The sequence below is a fragment of the Lissotriton helveticus genome, chromosome 1_1 (genome assembly GCF_964261635.1).
Source record: "Lissotriton helveticus chromosome 1_1, aLisHel1.1, whole genome shotgun sequence".
NCBI lineage: Eukaryota > Metazoa > Chordata > Amphibia > Caudata > Salamandridae > Lissotriton > Lissotriton helveticus.
The window spans coordinates 1,375,393,860-1,375,410,723 of NC_136057.1; the positions used below are offsets into that span (position 1 = coordinate 1,375,393,860).

Sequence of the window (16,864 nt, forward strand, 5' to 3'; positions counted from 1 at the left end):
ATATATATATATATATTTTGAGTAGAAATGTTTAAAAGTTAAACATTTAAATACTTTTTCACTTTTTTAAAAGTGGCTGTGGCCATTTTTAAATAGTTAGGTTAGACTTTTCATAAGAAGAGCCTTTTTTGTTTTGTTAATTCTTTTGGCTCCATTTGACGTATCTCCACAAACCTTTCCAAACAACAAAGTTCCTCCACATCAGCTCCTTCTTGAAAAGATTCTGGATGATCTGTCAAGCAAGGGCCAAGAAAAAGAGGGGGAATTGGGGGGAAGGAAAAATGCTTTACCCCATTCAATGTCCATAGGGAATTTTAGACAAGACTACAGCCAAAGTGGCTGAAGAGAATGACACTAAATTTGGCAGAAAGCAACTTCTTTACTCAGAAAGCCTGCTTTTATGATTTTTGTAATTCTGTTCAGTAGTTTTTTAGCAACTCTTGCGGGCACAAGCAATGTGACTGGCAGCCCCAACATGAAGAAAAATGTTGCGGAGACTCGGTCCTGTGTTCTAATTTTTTTTAAAAACAACACAAGGGGACAGTATAGGGGTACCCTGATCTTTTGCGGTGGGTCCCAGAGAGTCCTCCCTGCGTTCACATTTTTTTAAAAAAAAGATGATTTTAGTGATCACGCTGGAGTTTTGTGGTAACCATTCCGGCTGCCGTGCAGTCTTGTGAACTCCTGTGAAACTCTTGCAGGTGTTCTGCGGTACAAAAATGAATTTTAAAAAAAAGTGCTCTGTAGAGACAGAGGTCTTTGTGCAGAGGATTTTACTCGCATCACACCCTACTAAGCACAGCCTTCGCCCTGTACAGCGGTCTTCACTGAGAGGTGAATCCCTCACCAAACCTATTCACAGCCGTATCCAGTATTAGGGTATCTTTCATAGATTCACAGGCTTGAATCATTCTGCGTCGTCGAGATGGGAGTCCCCGGCACATTTATAAAGGTAATGTCACAATAGACATAGAAGTTAAAAGGCCTAAGGCCTCATATTTAGTAACATATCTAAGTTCATTTAAAAAAAAGGACCAAACTTATGAGAACAACCAATCGGCTGGCACCACCCTCTAGAACCTTCCTGAAAGGAGCTCCAGTCCCTCAGATTTTCATCTTAACTTCTAATTATCCTTGTCTTCAGTTTTTCTCTTGGATTCAAGGTATTTTTCATCTATAATTCCCTTGCCTGAGTGAATTGTACTGATTTCTTCATGGTGGACACACCTAAAAAAGGCCTTTTTAGGCCCGTGGTACCTGCAGAAAGAAAAGACTGCACTACGTTGACCCCCATAAAGACTGCCTTTACTGCCTTTATCCTGATCACAAACCAAAGGACTGTAAAGTATGCCACATTTTTTTCTTCAAAGACTTTAAAGGACCGTGAGGGGAGGCTGTTATTATGGCTGCAGAGGCTTAAAGACAGGGAGGACCCTGTATCTTCTGAGTAGAGCGAAGGTTCCTCAAGTTCCTTCTCAAAGACGTCTTAAAAAAGACCACTGGATGTCTCTCCAGGTTACTCCTCACAGCAACCGCCAAAGAAGACGCACAAAAAGTCTTCAGAAGCTTCAGATCTGCCTTCCAGAGTATCTCCCTTGCATCAGGGTGTGGTTTCTGTCAGAAAATCATTTTAGAAATCAGCTTCAGACCCTCCTACTCCTCCGGTGAAGGTAAAACATGGTTTTAAAAACCTTCCTCAGCCCCGTCGACGGACAGCTCATCGACAGCGGTACTGATGACGACGACAAGACTCCACTGACTGTTGTCGGAGTGACTTTATCGATGACAACCATTGCCATGGTTTCAGTTTCATCTGCGCCAATTTCATCGTCGACAATGTCTTCGTCGATGAGTCAAGCTCCTTTGTCATCAACGATAAAGATATTCAGAAAGTCGTTGTCGTCGAATAAGATTCCGACAACGACCATCCTAACGACAAAGATGATGGCGAGTGCTTTGTTGATGGTGTTGCCTGCATCGATGACGAGTCTACCGCTGACGACTCTCTCGTCGACGATTTCTCCCTTTGCATCGTCGACGGTCTGCGACGATAGATACATCGTCGACGACAGTATTGTCATCTTTGCCAGTTACGTTTAGGACATTAATATCAATGTCCATCGACGGTTCCCCAAAGACGGTAGGTGTTCCGATGACGGCCTCATCAACCACATCAAAATCTAGATCAGGAAAACTAATTTCCCCACCAAATTTTCAAAGAGAGAGGCTGACGCCCTCATTAACGTTTCCTAGCAGGGGTCAAGCCTTGTTGCCAACTCATCTCTTGGATGATGATTCAGATGAAGACAGCTTGTTTAGGGCTGCGCAAAGTCCCTCGGAGTTGAATGTTAAATACCAAGAAGACTCCGATGATGAGGACCAGTTCTATGACCAACATCCGTACTACTCTGACCAAGGACGTCAACAGTAACTGCATCCAGAGATGGTTTGTCTTTCTTCCACTCTGATAACTGATCTACAATTCATGTTAGCGGACTACAAACAGAGGTTTCCCTACATCCGCACCACCTCCTGCTCCAGCGCTTTCTCCACCTCCTGTGGTGCAGAGTCAAGCTCCACCTCTTCCTTGTCTCAAGTGCCTGTGCAGCAGCTTCCATCTACAGATGAAGACGAAGAGCAACAAGAGGAAGGGGAAATCCAGGATATACAATAACGTTCAGACGACTGGGACGATTACAGTATCCCTCCACCAGAGTCACCATCTCCACCTCAAGTAGACTCCAGAGGATTTGGATGTTTTCATAATCTCTTGGTGAGAGGAGCCAGGCGTTTTGAACTTCCAATGCCTACTCACCAACAAGACTGTTTCCTTTACGATTTCAAAGAACCTTTTAAACTAATCAGTCAGGTCTATGCCCATTATTGACTATATTTGGGATCAAGGCATTAAAATAATGAGAAACCCAGCCACAGTTCCTCCGGTCTTACCAAGGCTCGACAAGAAATATAAAGCCCCTGACGATGCACCTGCCTGCCTCATGGTTCACCCTAGACCTGATTCAGTAATTTCCCAGGGGGCTCAATGCAGGTCAAAGAACCCATTAGCTCCACTATCAGCACCTCCAGATAAGGAGGGTGGGAGGCTAGACAACATCGACAAATCTTTTTCCACTATGTCTGTTTTGACAGTCACAGCATCCAATCCAACAGACAGATGAGTTCAGATATTGCTCACTACCTCAATGATCACCCGCAAGACATCAAGGAAAAGGCAAGGAAAGTTTTACTGGAGGGCGAGTGCTCCGCTTCTGAAATAATTGACTGCGCGATGGAAATAACTTACAGGTGTTTCCGTCAGTTAGCTGGAGCCACGGTCCGAAGGCGCCATGGATGGATAAAGGCTACAACTTTTAGGCCAGAAGTTCAGACCAAGATTCTAGATATGTCTTATGATGAACAAGAACTATTCGGTAAGCATATCGACGAAGCCCTTCAAGTAATCAAAAAAGACACTGACACGGTCAAAGCTTTGGGTATCCTCCAGTACAAAAGAACCCCTTTTCGTGGTGCACGGGGTAAAAGCCAGTCATCTTACGGAGGAGGTTACCAGCAATATAAGTACCCTTCCTACAAATCCTCCAGCCAGCAATAAGGACGCAGTTCGCTCAGAGACAACAGCCTGTAACTGCCTACAATAAATCTTTCTTTCGAGGGAAGGCTGGACGACAAAAGGAGTCTGTCAGACGTCAATGAACTTTCACACCTGCAGGCTGCAATTTCTTCACCTCTCCCCAAAGTAGGAGGCAACATCTCCCATTATCCTCAAAACTGGATTCAAATCACAACAGATTGCTGGGTCCTACAACTAGTCAATTCGGCCATTCCCTAGAATTTATACAGTCACTCCCGCCAACACCTTCTCAACCTCTGGCTCACAAGCATTTGCGCCTATTACAGTTGGAAATAACATTGATGATCCAAAAAGGAGCCATAGAAAATGTTCCTTTTTATGAAAGGGGAAAAGGTTTCTATTCCCTTTTCTTTTTAGTGCGCAGAAAGAAAAAATAGTGGAGGCCAATTTTAGATTTACGAAATCTAAACAAATTCCTCAAGAAACCATCATTCCGCTTGGTCAACATTCAGGAGGTCCTACAGCTGCTCAATGGGAATGACTACATGGTATCCCTGGACCTTCAAGATGCCTATTTCCATATACCGATACACAAGAAGCACAAAGAAATTCTCAGGTTCGCTGTAGCCGGCAGGCATTATCAATGCCCAGTGTTACCCTTCGGGCTCAAGTCGGCCTCTCGCATTTTTACAAAGAGCCTACAGCCAGTAGCAGCATATCTCAGACAACATCATCACCAAGTTTTCCCGTATCTCGACGACTGGCTCGTCAAAGCTCCTTCTTTCAACGCCACGAAAAAGTCTTCCAAAGCCGGTCTGCGCCTTTTCATCAGATTGGGTCTCACACCAAACCAAGATAAATCAGTCCTACAGGCTTCTCAACGACTTACGTTCCTGGGCGCTATCCTAGATACTGATCTGAAGAGAGCCTATCCAACAGAGGAAAGACAATGAAAACTTCTGACGTTAGCAAGCCCCATACAAAGAAGGAAGTCTCTTTCGGTGCACCTATACAAGTCTCTGCTCGGCATGATGTCCTCTTGTATTCTTCTGATACCCCACTCTCATCTAAACATGTGTACTCTTCAGGAAGCTCTAACCACTCAATGGGTTCAGATAAGCGGAACCTTCAACAACATAATTCTAGTGACCACACAAATGGTCACCACGCTATCTTGGTGTGAGTTGAACCAAGATACTCTCAACAGAATCTTCTCCCAGTGGGGCGAACCGACTGCAGAACTGTTTGTCGCAAACGGCAACGCCAAATGCCAACGCTTCACAAGCTGGCACCCCCAACAGGGATCTCTGGGAAATGCTTTTCCAATAGCATAGTCCAGCGGATTTGCTTATGCTTTTCCGTCAATCCCTCTCCAAACCAGGTAGATAAAAGATAAAAGCAGAACCATGCAAGCTAATTCTAATAGCTCCAGCCTGGCCTCGCCAACATTGGTTCACTGAACTCCATCTCCTATCCTTACAACCGCCGATTCCTCTGAAGCCATTTTCCTCTCTTCTCACGATGAACCAGGGGAAAGTTCTGCACCCAGATCCAGGTTCTCTGAGATTATCGGTTTGGCTCCTGAGTTCCGGGAATTTCAAAGCTTAAACATTCCTCAAGAGAGCAGGGAGATTCTGTCTCTTGCTAGAGCCGACAGTACCAACAGAACTTATTCTTTAAAATGGAAAAGATTCTGTGCCTGGTGTGGGTCTGCTAAGGTTCATCCCCTCTATTCATCTCCAGAGGAAGTCTTGTCATGTCTCCTCCATCTAGCGAATTCAGGTTTGGCTCATACTTCGATTAAAGTTCACTTGGCTGCAATCTCTTGTTTTCGAAGATCTTCTAAATGTTCTTCCTTGTGGTCAAACAGACTGATAAAACAGTTTCTTAAAGGTCCATTCAGGGCCTTCCCTCCTGTGAAATCTCTGCCTCCAACATGGCAACTCAACATGGTACTTGCTCAACTTATGAAGCACCCTTTTGAGCCAATACATAGAGCTGACTTAAAATTATTTTTGTGGGAAACTGCTCTTCTTCTAGCTCTTACTTCCATAAGAAGAGTTAGTGAACTAAAAGCATTTACAATACAAGAACCCTTTATTCAATTTAAGCATGATAGGGTGATCCTTTCTACCAACCCGAAATGTATACCTAAAGCCCCATCGGACTGTCATCTTAATGAACTGATTGTTTTGAAATCCTTGCTTCCAAATCCTCAAACAGCAGCTGAACGAACTTTGCATTCTTTGGACTTGAAGCGCTGCCTTAAATTTTATCTAGACAAAACGAAATCCTTTGCAAGACTAATCAGTTTTTTGTAGCTTACAGCTTACCTAGAAAAGGTTTTCCCTTAATGAAAAAGAGCATAGCATACCTAGATGGATCTCTTGTGCTATTCTCTTTTGTCACCAGCAAGCTGGTAAACCCCTGCAATCAAAAGTTTGTGCCCATTCCACGAGGGCAGTGTCTACTTCTATGGTGTTGTTTGCTGGTGTGCCCCTCTCAGACATTTGTGGAGCAGCAACTTGGAAAATGCCTCATACATTTACTAAGCATTAAGGCTTGGATTCCGAATTGATGAAAGATGCTGTGGTGGGACAGGCGATGTTGAGACATCTGTTTCAGTAAAGGTGAGCCTTCCTTCCTTCCCACCAACTTTTCTAATGCACATTTCTCTGTTTTTTCTCTTCATTATGCCAATATTGGAAGCTAAACATTTGCTATTCTATATTTATATACAGGTCTATATTCATCTATATGTATGCATTTATACTTCATTCTCAAGAAATAGTTGTTGAATATTCATATATGTATGATTAATATATATATATATATATATATATATATATATATATATATATATATATATATATATATATATATATATATATATATATATGTCGAAATGTGCTCATTACTGCTTTTTAGTCTGATTCGAGCATGTGAATCTATGAAAGATACCCTAATACTGGATAAGAAATGAGTTACTTACCTGTAACTGCAGTTATCCAGTATTGGTATCTTTCATAGATTCACATGCGACCCACCCGCCTACCTTGGAAGGCTTTACTTAGTACTCTCAGTTTTAAGCCTGGGCAGAGCTGGTGGAGCGGCACTATGCAGAGGTCCACGGAGTTGCGGACCAACTCCGTGGAAACTCCGTTCCGCCACCCGCCTCCACACCCCCCCCTCAGGAAGAATTACTTTAAATATACATTAAAGTTTTAAAAAATATAAACGCTTCCCTTGACTGCAGTGTCCCCGGGCTGCCGGCCTCCTCTTTCGTGATGCTCTGCGCATGCACGCGCGCCCACGCATTTCTCACAAAAATGCGCAGGAGCGCGCGCATGTGCAGATTATCGTGAAACCGAGGAAGAGGAGGACTGCAGCCCGGGGACACCGCAGTGAAGGTAAGTGTTTATTTTTTTTTTACAGTGTTTATTTTTCTTTCTACCTTTAATGTATATTTAATGTGATTCTTCCTAGGGGGAGTGGAGGCAGGGACTGAGCAACTCCGCTCCGCCGCAGAGGGTGCCGAGTTGTGCCTACTCCACGTTCTCCGTGAAACAGGGAGGAGGCACAACTCTGCACACTCCGCGGGCAGAGCGGAGCTCTCTGCCCACGGTTACTCAGTTGTCTCTCTGGATATGCACATGTACTTATGAAAATCTAAGGGAATGGAGCTCCTTTCAGGAAGGTTCTAGAGGATGGTGTCAGCTTATTGGTTGTTCTCTTAAGTTTGGTCCTTTTTTAAAAATGACTTAGATATGTTACTAAATATGAGACCTTAGGCCTTTTAACTTCTATGTCTAGTGTGACATTACCGTTGTAAATGTACCGCTGACTCCCATCTTGACGACGGGGAATGATTCAAGCATGACTCTATGAAAGATACCAATACTGGATAACTGCAGTTACAGGTAAGTAACTAATTTATTTTCCCTGTGTAGAGGTCTTCACGAAGAGGTCAGTCCCTGATCAAACCCTACTATACACAGTCTTAGCTGTGTACAGACGTCTTTGCGAAGAGGCCAGTTCCTCAAGAAACCCTACTTTGCACAGCCTTCCTACCTTACATAGGTTTTTGCAAAGAGGCCAGACCCTAACAAAACCCTACTAAGCACAGTCTGCCCTGTGTGTGCAGAATGGGTGTTAACAGCCCACTCCCTCCAGACACCTAGCCCGATTAGGTTGAAAGCCCATTCTACACACAGCCTGTGTTCTCTATACAGCTCTTCGTGGACAGCCCACTACCTTCACATACTGAAGCTTCCTCAATTAGCCATGGTCCTACAACGTACAATTAGGTATGTTAGTAATATTTTACTTTACGTCAAAAAATGACCAGAGGAATTCACTGACAAAAGCAAAGGTTAAAGTGATGTTCTAGTTAGAGGTGGTAATAATGTGTTAGTTCTTGTTAAAAGAAAAACTAGAAATACACTGAAAAAAACAAAGTTTAAAGTGACATTATGGCTAGGTGAAAATGCCAGCTAAAACATACAATTGTAGACTAGAAAATAACACCGAAATTTACCAGTTATAATTTAATTATCTATCACTTGCTCCCACGCCACGCACTGCTTATGAACGCACATATTACATCACTATGTTCAGTTTCATCATTGATACCATCAGTGATGACATCGCAAATGACAAAACCAATGTCATCACTGATGATGTTATCCACCATACTGATGTTCAGTTTACTCTAAAAATTAGTACAGCCATTGAAATACGTAAATAGGTACTAAATGGTGCAGAATAAAGCATAAATTACCTTTGCTTACATTAAATAATTAGACTGTAGACCAATCCCCTAGACACACACGCCATATTAGATGGCGAAGTCCCTACTATGCATATCCTTCTCAATGTGCACGGATTTTAGAAGGAGAGTCAGCTACCTCAAGACACCCAAGCCCCAGTAGATGACAAAGAGCCTCCTACACAGAGCCTTCCGCCTGTGCAAAACTCTTGATGGACAGCCTACTCACACCAGAGACCCACGTCCGAAGAAGTGCTCCAACTCCTACTATGTACAGCCTTCACTGTGTGCAGGGCTCTTCAAAGACAGGCCACTCCTTCCAAGCACTAAAGTAGCATTAGGTAGCTAAGCCCATACTAAGTATATACTTTCTTCAGTGTACACCTCTTCATGGAGAGATCACTTCCTCCAGACAACTAAGCCCCATTTAGTTGCCAAGCCCCTACTTCACACAGCCGTCGCCCAATTGACAATTTTTCATGTAGAGCCCACAACCAGCACAATCTCAAACCTTGTTAGGTGCTGAAGGCTCTACAGTGTACAGCCTTAATCTGTGGACAACTCTTTACAGGGAGCCCACACCCTTCATACACACAACCACCATTAGGAGGGCAATGTCTGTGCAAAAGCTTACTCTCACTAGCATTACAAAAGATATAGAAAATGTCCTCTAGATGGAGCTCACTAAAGACCTTTCAGTGTCAGAAGTGAAGAGCAATCAGTCACACTCATAAGTTGATGTCATTAGTGATGTAATCAATGCCATTTGAGATGTCATCATTGAGGCAATTTGTGTAATGATTGAACATGTCACGAGTAACATGTAAGGTCATAAGCAGTGTGTGGCTAGGGTGCAAGTTTCAGTTAGCTCATTAAACTATCTTTGGTGAGTTTCAGTGTATTCTTTAGTTTAAACATGTGTGTTTTAACTGACATTCTCACCTAACTGTAACATCAATTTTTTCCAGTGAAATATATATATATATATATATATATATATATATATCCAGCTCCAAAAAACACCAGCCTGCCGCACTCTTTCAACAGGTGCTTGCTTGACGGGGGTGTGCCCGTCTTCGTATCTCCGCTCCCAAGTTCCACCAGGTATTCCTTTCTGGTAAAGAAAGCAGCACACACGGGGGTGGTTGCCAAACAGTTTATTGGAAACCTCAGCACATCAAGACGCGTTTCGGCGCTTAGCCTTCGTCAATTGCTCTACCTAGAGCAATTGACGAACACTTTCTTAAATTAATATTTTACAAGAGTGTTCTTCTTTGGGGATTATACGGAGTTGTGCGTCTTATACGTCTTATACGGAGACGCACAACTCCGGGTTATATGTTACCCAGTGCAATCACCACTGAGCATTTAATAGTTAGGTCAGTGTTTCGATAGAAAATGCCTTTTTTGAGTTGCTAATAACTTTGGCACATTGGTTGAATTATCATGAAACTTTCCAAAAAAGTGTTCTTTTATGCCTGGTTTGTGCATGGAAAGTTTTGGGGTGATCCGTCAAGTGGGGGCTGAGAAAAAGGGGATCCCAAAATGCAACATCCTCTTGCATTTTCAATAGACTTCTTTGGGCAGGGCTACAGCAAAAACTGTAGAATGGAATTATACCAAATTTGGCAGGAAGTTAGATCTTGGTCCACAGATTTTGCTTTTTGTGATCTGGTGTGAATCTGTTCATTAGTTTGTGAGAAATTAGTGTTCAAAATGCATAGCTATCTGGATAGTTGATGCCCAGATATGCTTTGGTTAGCTAGCTTTTGGGGGCTAGTCAATTTCTTATTGGTTGGTTTCAACCACAACAATATATTTTGGAAGCCATTACGAGACTCGGGGACTTGTGTCCTGTAAACAAATTAATAAAAATATGTAAGGGGGCACACCCAGACCCCAATGGGCATGTGGACAGGTCTCAATGGGACCCCAACCCCCCCTTCATTGGGCGCCACAACATGGACCAAATGCTGTGGCAGCTGTTACAGGACTTTGGATCATGGACCCCACTGAAATGCATTATAGTGAATGACAGGCAGGTTTTGAGGGTCACAAAAAGGAGCATGTATAAAGGGTGATAACAGATTTTACTTACAATATAAATAATTTGTTAGTGGTACCATACTAATTTTAGGACTTGTGATGAATTATAAGGCGATTTTACCTTGTGAAAAACGCTGTACTTCTGCTGGGATTTCATGAATCATGTTTAAGAGAAAACTGTTTTCTCATAATTTTCTAATAGAGGTTATGGAAGGTGCGCCATGAGCTATCCTTCTCAGGCATGTGAAAATAAAGTCTGACATTCAAAGTAAAATGTACCTCCAACTGAAGCAGTCTGTCACTTGATTCCCCTGTGTTCTATTGCAGCCCCCCAGAGTGTTCTAAAGGACAACTAGAGCACTAACAGTCTAACTTATGACAAATGTGTGGCACACCCTGAAGCCATCTTGATTGAATCAAACTGGTAGAACTTAAAACATCACTTAGCAATAAAGTGAGGGGGGTTCATTTTGTCATAGGAATTATGATTAGTGCTGTATAAAGCCAAATTAGGACACATTTTAAATGAGTTCCCAAATATCTTCCTCTTCTATCTCATTCAAATATTCTGACATACAGAATGATAAATGCACCCTCGCCATGATTGCTTTTACCCTCGCACATTAAGTCACTCATGACATATTCATTGACTACATTTATAACATCCCTAATCAAAGCTGAAATGTCGTCATTGTTGATAATACTCTGTAATGCTGGGTGCAAGTTATAGTTACTTTAGGATACGAGTTAAAGTTACTTGAGATAACTATAACTGGTGAATTTCAGTTTTTTTTGTTTCAAATGGTATTTTTTATGTGACATTTTCATCTAACTATAACTTCCCTCTATCCTTTGTGTTTTTTATTCAGTGAATTTCCAAGGTTTTTTAATGTAAAGTTGGATATTCTTACAATACCTAACTATAACGTCACTTTAACCTTTGTTTTTTTCAGTAAGAAAGGAAATTAGCTAAAGAGTGTTTTTTAGCACCTTAAGTAATAAATAAAAGCCTTAGTAGCCTCAAATGAGACTGGTTATATGTTTTTCGCTGATTGGCTATGAAAATATGCTATTAGTGGTCCTGTAAATAAAAATTAAGAACTCCCTGCATTTCTTGTAGATGTTAAAAAAAAATCGCCCAGAATCTCCCTCCCTCTGCCATGGTTAGGCCAGGCTAGAAGACCTATTAGATAGTTTGAAGAGTTTAATGGTGAGGTAATAAGAAGAGCATTCACATGAAGTTTATCAGGGCATATGGCAGGAAGTCCTGGGAAGCATCACTCCTTCCTGTTTGGGTGACTGTGTGACTACTCTTAGTCACACAAAGAGTGCTCTTGAAATGAAGTACAGTGACAAAGCCAAGACCAGTAACTTTGCCAATGTTTAGTTGTCTTGTATTCTCTCTATAACTGCTGCAGGTCCCACCGTTTTGCTCACCACTTCATATTGTCCTTACCTTTCCCTTCCATGATTCTCTTTATGTTGATCTTCCCCTGCAGGAAGGAGCTGCCAGAAGAGGAGGAGGTAGTTCTGAACTACCGGGATGACAACGGGGACATGATCCGGCTACTGGATGACCAGGATGTGGGTGTGATGGTGTCACAGAGCCACAGGCCTCCTGTTAGGAAGACCTTCATTCCTTGGCAGCTGCACCTCACTCATCCAGACAACTTTGGTGTGTACGAACAATGCAAATGACGAGAAGGGGGCAGCTGCGCCTAACCTGGTCAACCAAATTTCGAGATATACAATGGATGGACGAATGAGGGGAACTGCACGTACCAAGCCAGTCAAATTTGGGGTGCTAATGAATGTACATAAAAGGGGAGGTGCTGCATCTTGCCTATAGAGGAAAGTAAGGGGTGCATCAAGGGTACTCATGGGGACGTGGGTCAGTTGCAGATGCATGATGGCTCCCAGGAATGTGATAATGGGAGGGATAGGTAGGGCCACTAACAAGGTGGACTGCAGTTCACTTAATTCTGTATGGCATGAAAGTGGGTGCTAATGGGACCATGTGTTTTGGGTTCAGCTGTACCTTATGTGTTCAGTCAGTGCAGGGTGCATGACAGCTACTAAGTAGCTAAGGAAACAGCATCTCATTTACCAAGCTGCTCATGGGCTATATTCGGATGCTCTGACCTCATCTGCCATGGTGACCGTGGTATGTCAAGCCATGTTCACGGGAGGAAAGGCAAATTCAACTCAGCTTCCTCTGGCTTATACTGTGTTTGAATCTGATATAGAGAAATTAGGTTTGAGAGAGGCAATTATGGCCAACCAACGAAAAGGGTACAGGACACAGTGAGTGGGACGTGTATGTCAGGGAAATATTTTCCTTCTTTTTTTTCTATCCTCATGTTTGCTCATTTAGTTGCGCTCTGTTGGAAAACGTTTTAAATATATTTAATGTGATAATTATTCTTTTTGTGTGTTTTATGTTAATTTAATAAAGTCATTTATCGCGGCTAGTAGTTTCGTTTGGCTTAGTTATAGACGTAAGAAGCCTCATTGTATTACCAAAATGCTGCTTATCCAAGTTCTCTGGGAATACAGGACCCCCGAGCAGCACCTGCACCTGTGACAGATGATTGCAGGCATAGAAAAAATAACCCAAAATAAGAAGCATTGTCAAAATCAATAGCTCTCGCCTTTTCACCCATTGGCATCGCCAATGCCTTTTAGTGATGATATATAGCATATGCAAGAAGCTGTGCAACATTCCAAAAAATACTTTAAAAAAGAAAACAAAAAAGTCACAAGGACATGGATGAAGCAGCCGCATCATTTCGTAGGCATGCTCATTCATGATGACGTGTGTGTGAATGTGTCATTATATATGCGTGGCTACAAAACTACTTGGGAGACTTTCCTGTTAATTTACTGAGCCAAGATGGGTCAGTTAATTAAAAGAATTAAAAAGATGTAGCTTGAAAACATTTTTTAAGGCAGAGGAGCAAGCAGCAACTCGCTGCTAGGTCTTCCTTCCCCTCCCCCACAAAAAAATAAAATCTTTTTAAAAAACAACATTGGGCATGGGGTCCAGCAAGAGGTAGTGGGCGGGTGAGGGGAGAAGCAGCATACAAGGGTGAGCAACATGGGTGGCAGGTGGAGAAGCAAATGAGCAAAAAGCAACATGGAGCGCAAGGGAGGCAAGGAGTTTGGCGGGAGCAAAGCACATGAAAGAAAGCTTACAATATAAGGGAAACAGCAACAGGGAACATGGGGAGGCTAGTATTTGGCGAGGGTGAAGAACATAAGGGAGAGAGCTTGAAAACACATGCACTCTCATGGAGTGCTTAAGCAAAAACAAAAGTAGTTTCCTAAATGTGAGCAGTGGAAGCATAGAAGCCAGCCAATCAGAAAGATTGTAAATAAGCTATGCTCCAACGGAGGGACAGAAGATGGAAAAACAGAAACAGCGAAAGCCACTGAATAAGAAGCAAGCAAATAAGAGTGACAGTAAAACCAACCAATGATAAGTATGGACATGCTGTAAACCCATGTAAGTTCTTGGTAAGTCCACAATAGGTCTTTTGTAACCAGACGGTTTCCGTTATCTGGTAAACTCAACGTAAAATGGGGCCCCATTAGCTACTGCAAACTGAAACTGAGCAGTCCCCAAAACTGCCCCTTTAACACCAGGACTATCAAATTATGGCTCCTTTGAAAAGGCTGGAGCCAGGAGATCTGTGAGTAAGGTCTAAAGGGTCCTGTCCCCCACAACAAATCAAGACCTTTGGATCTGTGAACCTAACGGCTCCTAACCCCATTAGAAAAGCAAGCTGCCACTATTTGTAATCCCAAAACAAATGGCTCTAATACCCTACAGAAAAACAAGACCTCGGGGCTGATGGTTCCAGTCCCCTACATAATATGAAGGCCCAAGTGTCAGTAAGCCCATGACTAAGAGAACATCAGGCCCACAGGAACAAGATCAGTGGCCCAGAACAGTCTGCACCTGCATCGCTCCGGGATCTATTACCCCAGGACTAAGGGCTCCGGGCCCCAGTAAAAGATAAAGACATCACAAGCTATGACCCTAGAAAGATGGCTTATGTCCCCTTTCAAAAGATCATGGGCACTGATCTGTGAATCATACCACTGTAGAAGATCCAAACCCCTAGATATATGACCCCAGGACAGAAATATAATTTACCGAAGGGAGACCAAGCTTCCAGGCTCTCTTACCTTGGTTGTGTCAGGCCCTGCATCTAAACAAAAGCAAGGCTGAGGTTTTGGGTGTAAACAAGACCCCAGGATCTGTGAACCCAGGACATACTAATTCAGCTCCCCAGAGAAGAAGAAGACATGATCCCTGGACAGATGACTTTTTGCCCCAATGAAGCCAGAGCGAGGATTGTTATCCTTAAAGAAACAGGTTCTGCACCATACAGAAGAGCATGGCCCCATGATACAGAACCCAGAAACTATGGATCATGCCCCTACTGAAGAACATGATCCCAGGCTCTGTGACTTCAGGACAGATGGATCTTGTCCCTTCTCTATAGAAGGGCTGGTGCCAGGGTCTATGGATCTGGGACTGACTGCTACTGTACTCTGTACAAGAACACAACCCCAGGGCTATCGAATTCTATCGCCTATTGAAGAGCAAGACCAAAAGAACAGTCACTCCAGGACTGATGCTTCTAGTCCCCTACTGAAGGGCCTAAACCAGGATTTGTAAACCTAGGACTGATGGCTCATTTCCACTACAGAAGGACAAGACCCCAGAACCCCATAGATGAAACACTAGGGCTGGCAGATTCTGTCCCCGATGGAAGGTAGAAGAGTAAGCCATGGGACAAGACTAGCCACCTCCTGTCCACAGCTAAGGCACAAGAAGCTGCGAATGGAAGCACCTTCCCCTGGAGCAGTGGTTCTAAACCTGTGGTCCGGGGACCCGAGGGTCAATGAAACCTACTCAAGGGGTGTGCAGCTGATTAGAAAATGAAATAATATTAACAGATTAATAAAGTGTATATAAATAAAGAAGCAAAATGTAAAACTGAAAATGTTCAGATGTTCTGTAAATGTTAAGGAATTTGAAATTGGAGTCTAAAAATTAAGTTAGTATCCTTAGAAAGATTTGTGCGAGCAGCACAAATGCATCAAACAGAATATAGTATGGACCATGAGTGGCCTCAACTGAATTTATTAAAAGCTAACCTTCCCATTAAAATTTTGATTTTTCTAAATATGTTTGTGAATTAAATAAAATATTTCATCATTTTTTAACTAGTGAAACAGATGTTCATGATGGATGCTTGTTTCTATATTTTTGGTATATTGTTTTGCAGTTCAAATCATCAGAAATGTTTAGGCCGAGGCCCGGCTTCCAGTAAGGACTCAGTGGGGGTTCACAGATACCGATTGTGATTCACTGCGGGTCCCTGAGTTCCATAGGTGGGGTTCCACAGAAGTCAAAAGGTTAAGATCCACTGCCCTGGAGAAAGGAAAGTCAGAGAGGTTCAGTGACCCCAAAACTGTCTGTTCCCTTAAATATAAGGGACCTGGATCACTGAGGTGGTTACACTCAGAGTAAGAAATGTTGTACCATACATAAGAGCAGAACAAACAACCCGTGACCCTCGACTGCTCCGGTTCCAAACATAATTTCAGAACTTCACAGCATGTGACACAAGAACTGCCAGTTCCTGCCCCCTATAGAAGACTGCCACATCAAAATGTGAGTAGGGAGTAGCAACAATCACAATATCCCCCCAGCTCTCAAGCCGAGAGTGTAGCACACGCGCAGCCCGTTAATGTATGCCTTGGACACGCCATCAGAGCTAAATAAATATTTCAAGGACCGCGGGGGCTGCCTCCGCCTCACAAGTGGCCAAAGACCTACCACTACCCAAATAAACAACCAGTCACCGACAGAACAGCCGCATTCAGGAACTGTGGCTAAATACGTGATTATTTTCGTCCTTGAATTAACGACAGTTGACGCTGCTTCCACTCTTTGTCTATAATCCCAGAACTGGCAGTTTATTGTTCATTATGGAAAATGAATGGGGGTGTGCGAAGAAATACAACTCGAATATTGACAGTTTATGGCACCTGTAGAAGAGCAGCAGCCGTATGATTGGAAGGACCCATAGCCTATAGAGTGGGGATCATGATTTACATCAGCAGGGCTGTCAGTGCTGTATCGTAAAGATGTTCAGCGATGGTTGCCTAAATCCTGCCCCCTGTAGAACAGAATACCAGGGTGATAGTGGTCATTAAGGTCAGCATGTTTGATCTTAATGACCACTATCACCAGTCGTAAGACCAGTAACTAAGTCTACAAACGCACAACCTTGCTCTTTTAATTTCCAACTCCACATGCCTCAAGAATAAAACACAAGAGACTGTAATTAGGAATTTTAACTCACCTTGTCTTGAACACTTGCACAACCCTTTTTATCTCTGACCACTACTGTCAAACCAGTGGGTCTTCCTTCATGTGG

The 16,864-nt window shown here is 42.9% G+C and overlaps 1 protein-coding gene across 1 annotated transcript in view; it reads left to right on the forward strand.

The window, feature by feature from the left end:
* NCF4 (neutrophil cytosolic factor 4) overlaps positions 1 to 12,875 on the forward strand; it is an 83,230-nt gene extending 70,355 nt beyond the window's left edge. The window contains exon 10 of the mRNA XM_078683854.1: positions 11,906 to 12,875. Within this exon, the coding sequence (XP_078539980.1) occupies positions 11,906 to 12,104 (199 nt within the window). The 3' untranslated portion in view covers positions 12,105 to 12,875. The remainder of the gene's footprint in view (positions 1 to 11,905) is intronic.
* The last annotated feature ends 3,989 nt before the right edge of the window (positions 12,876 to 16,864 follow it).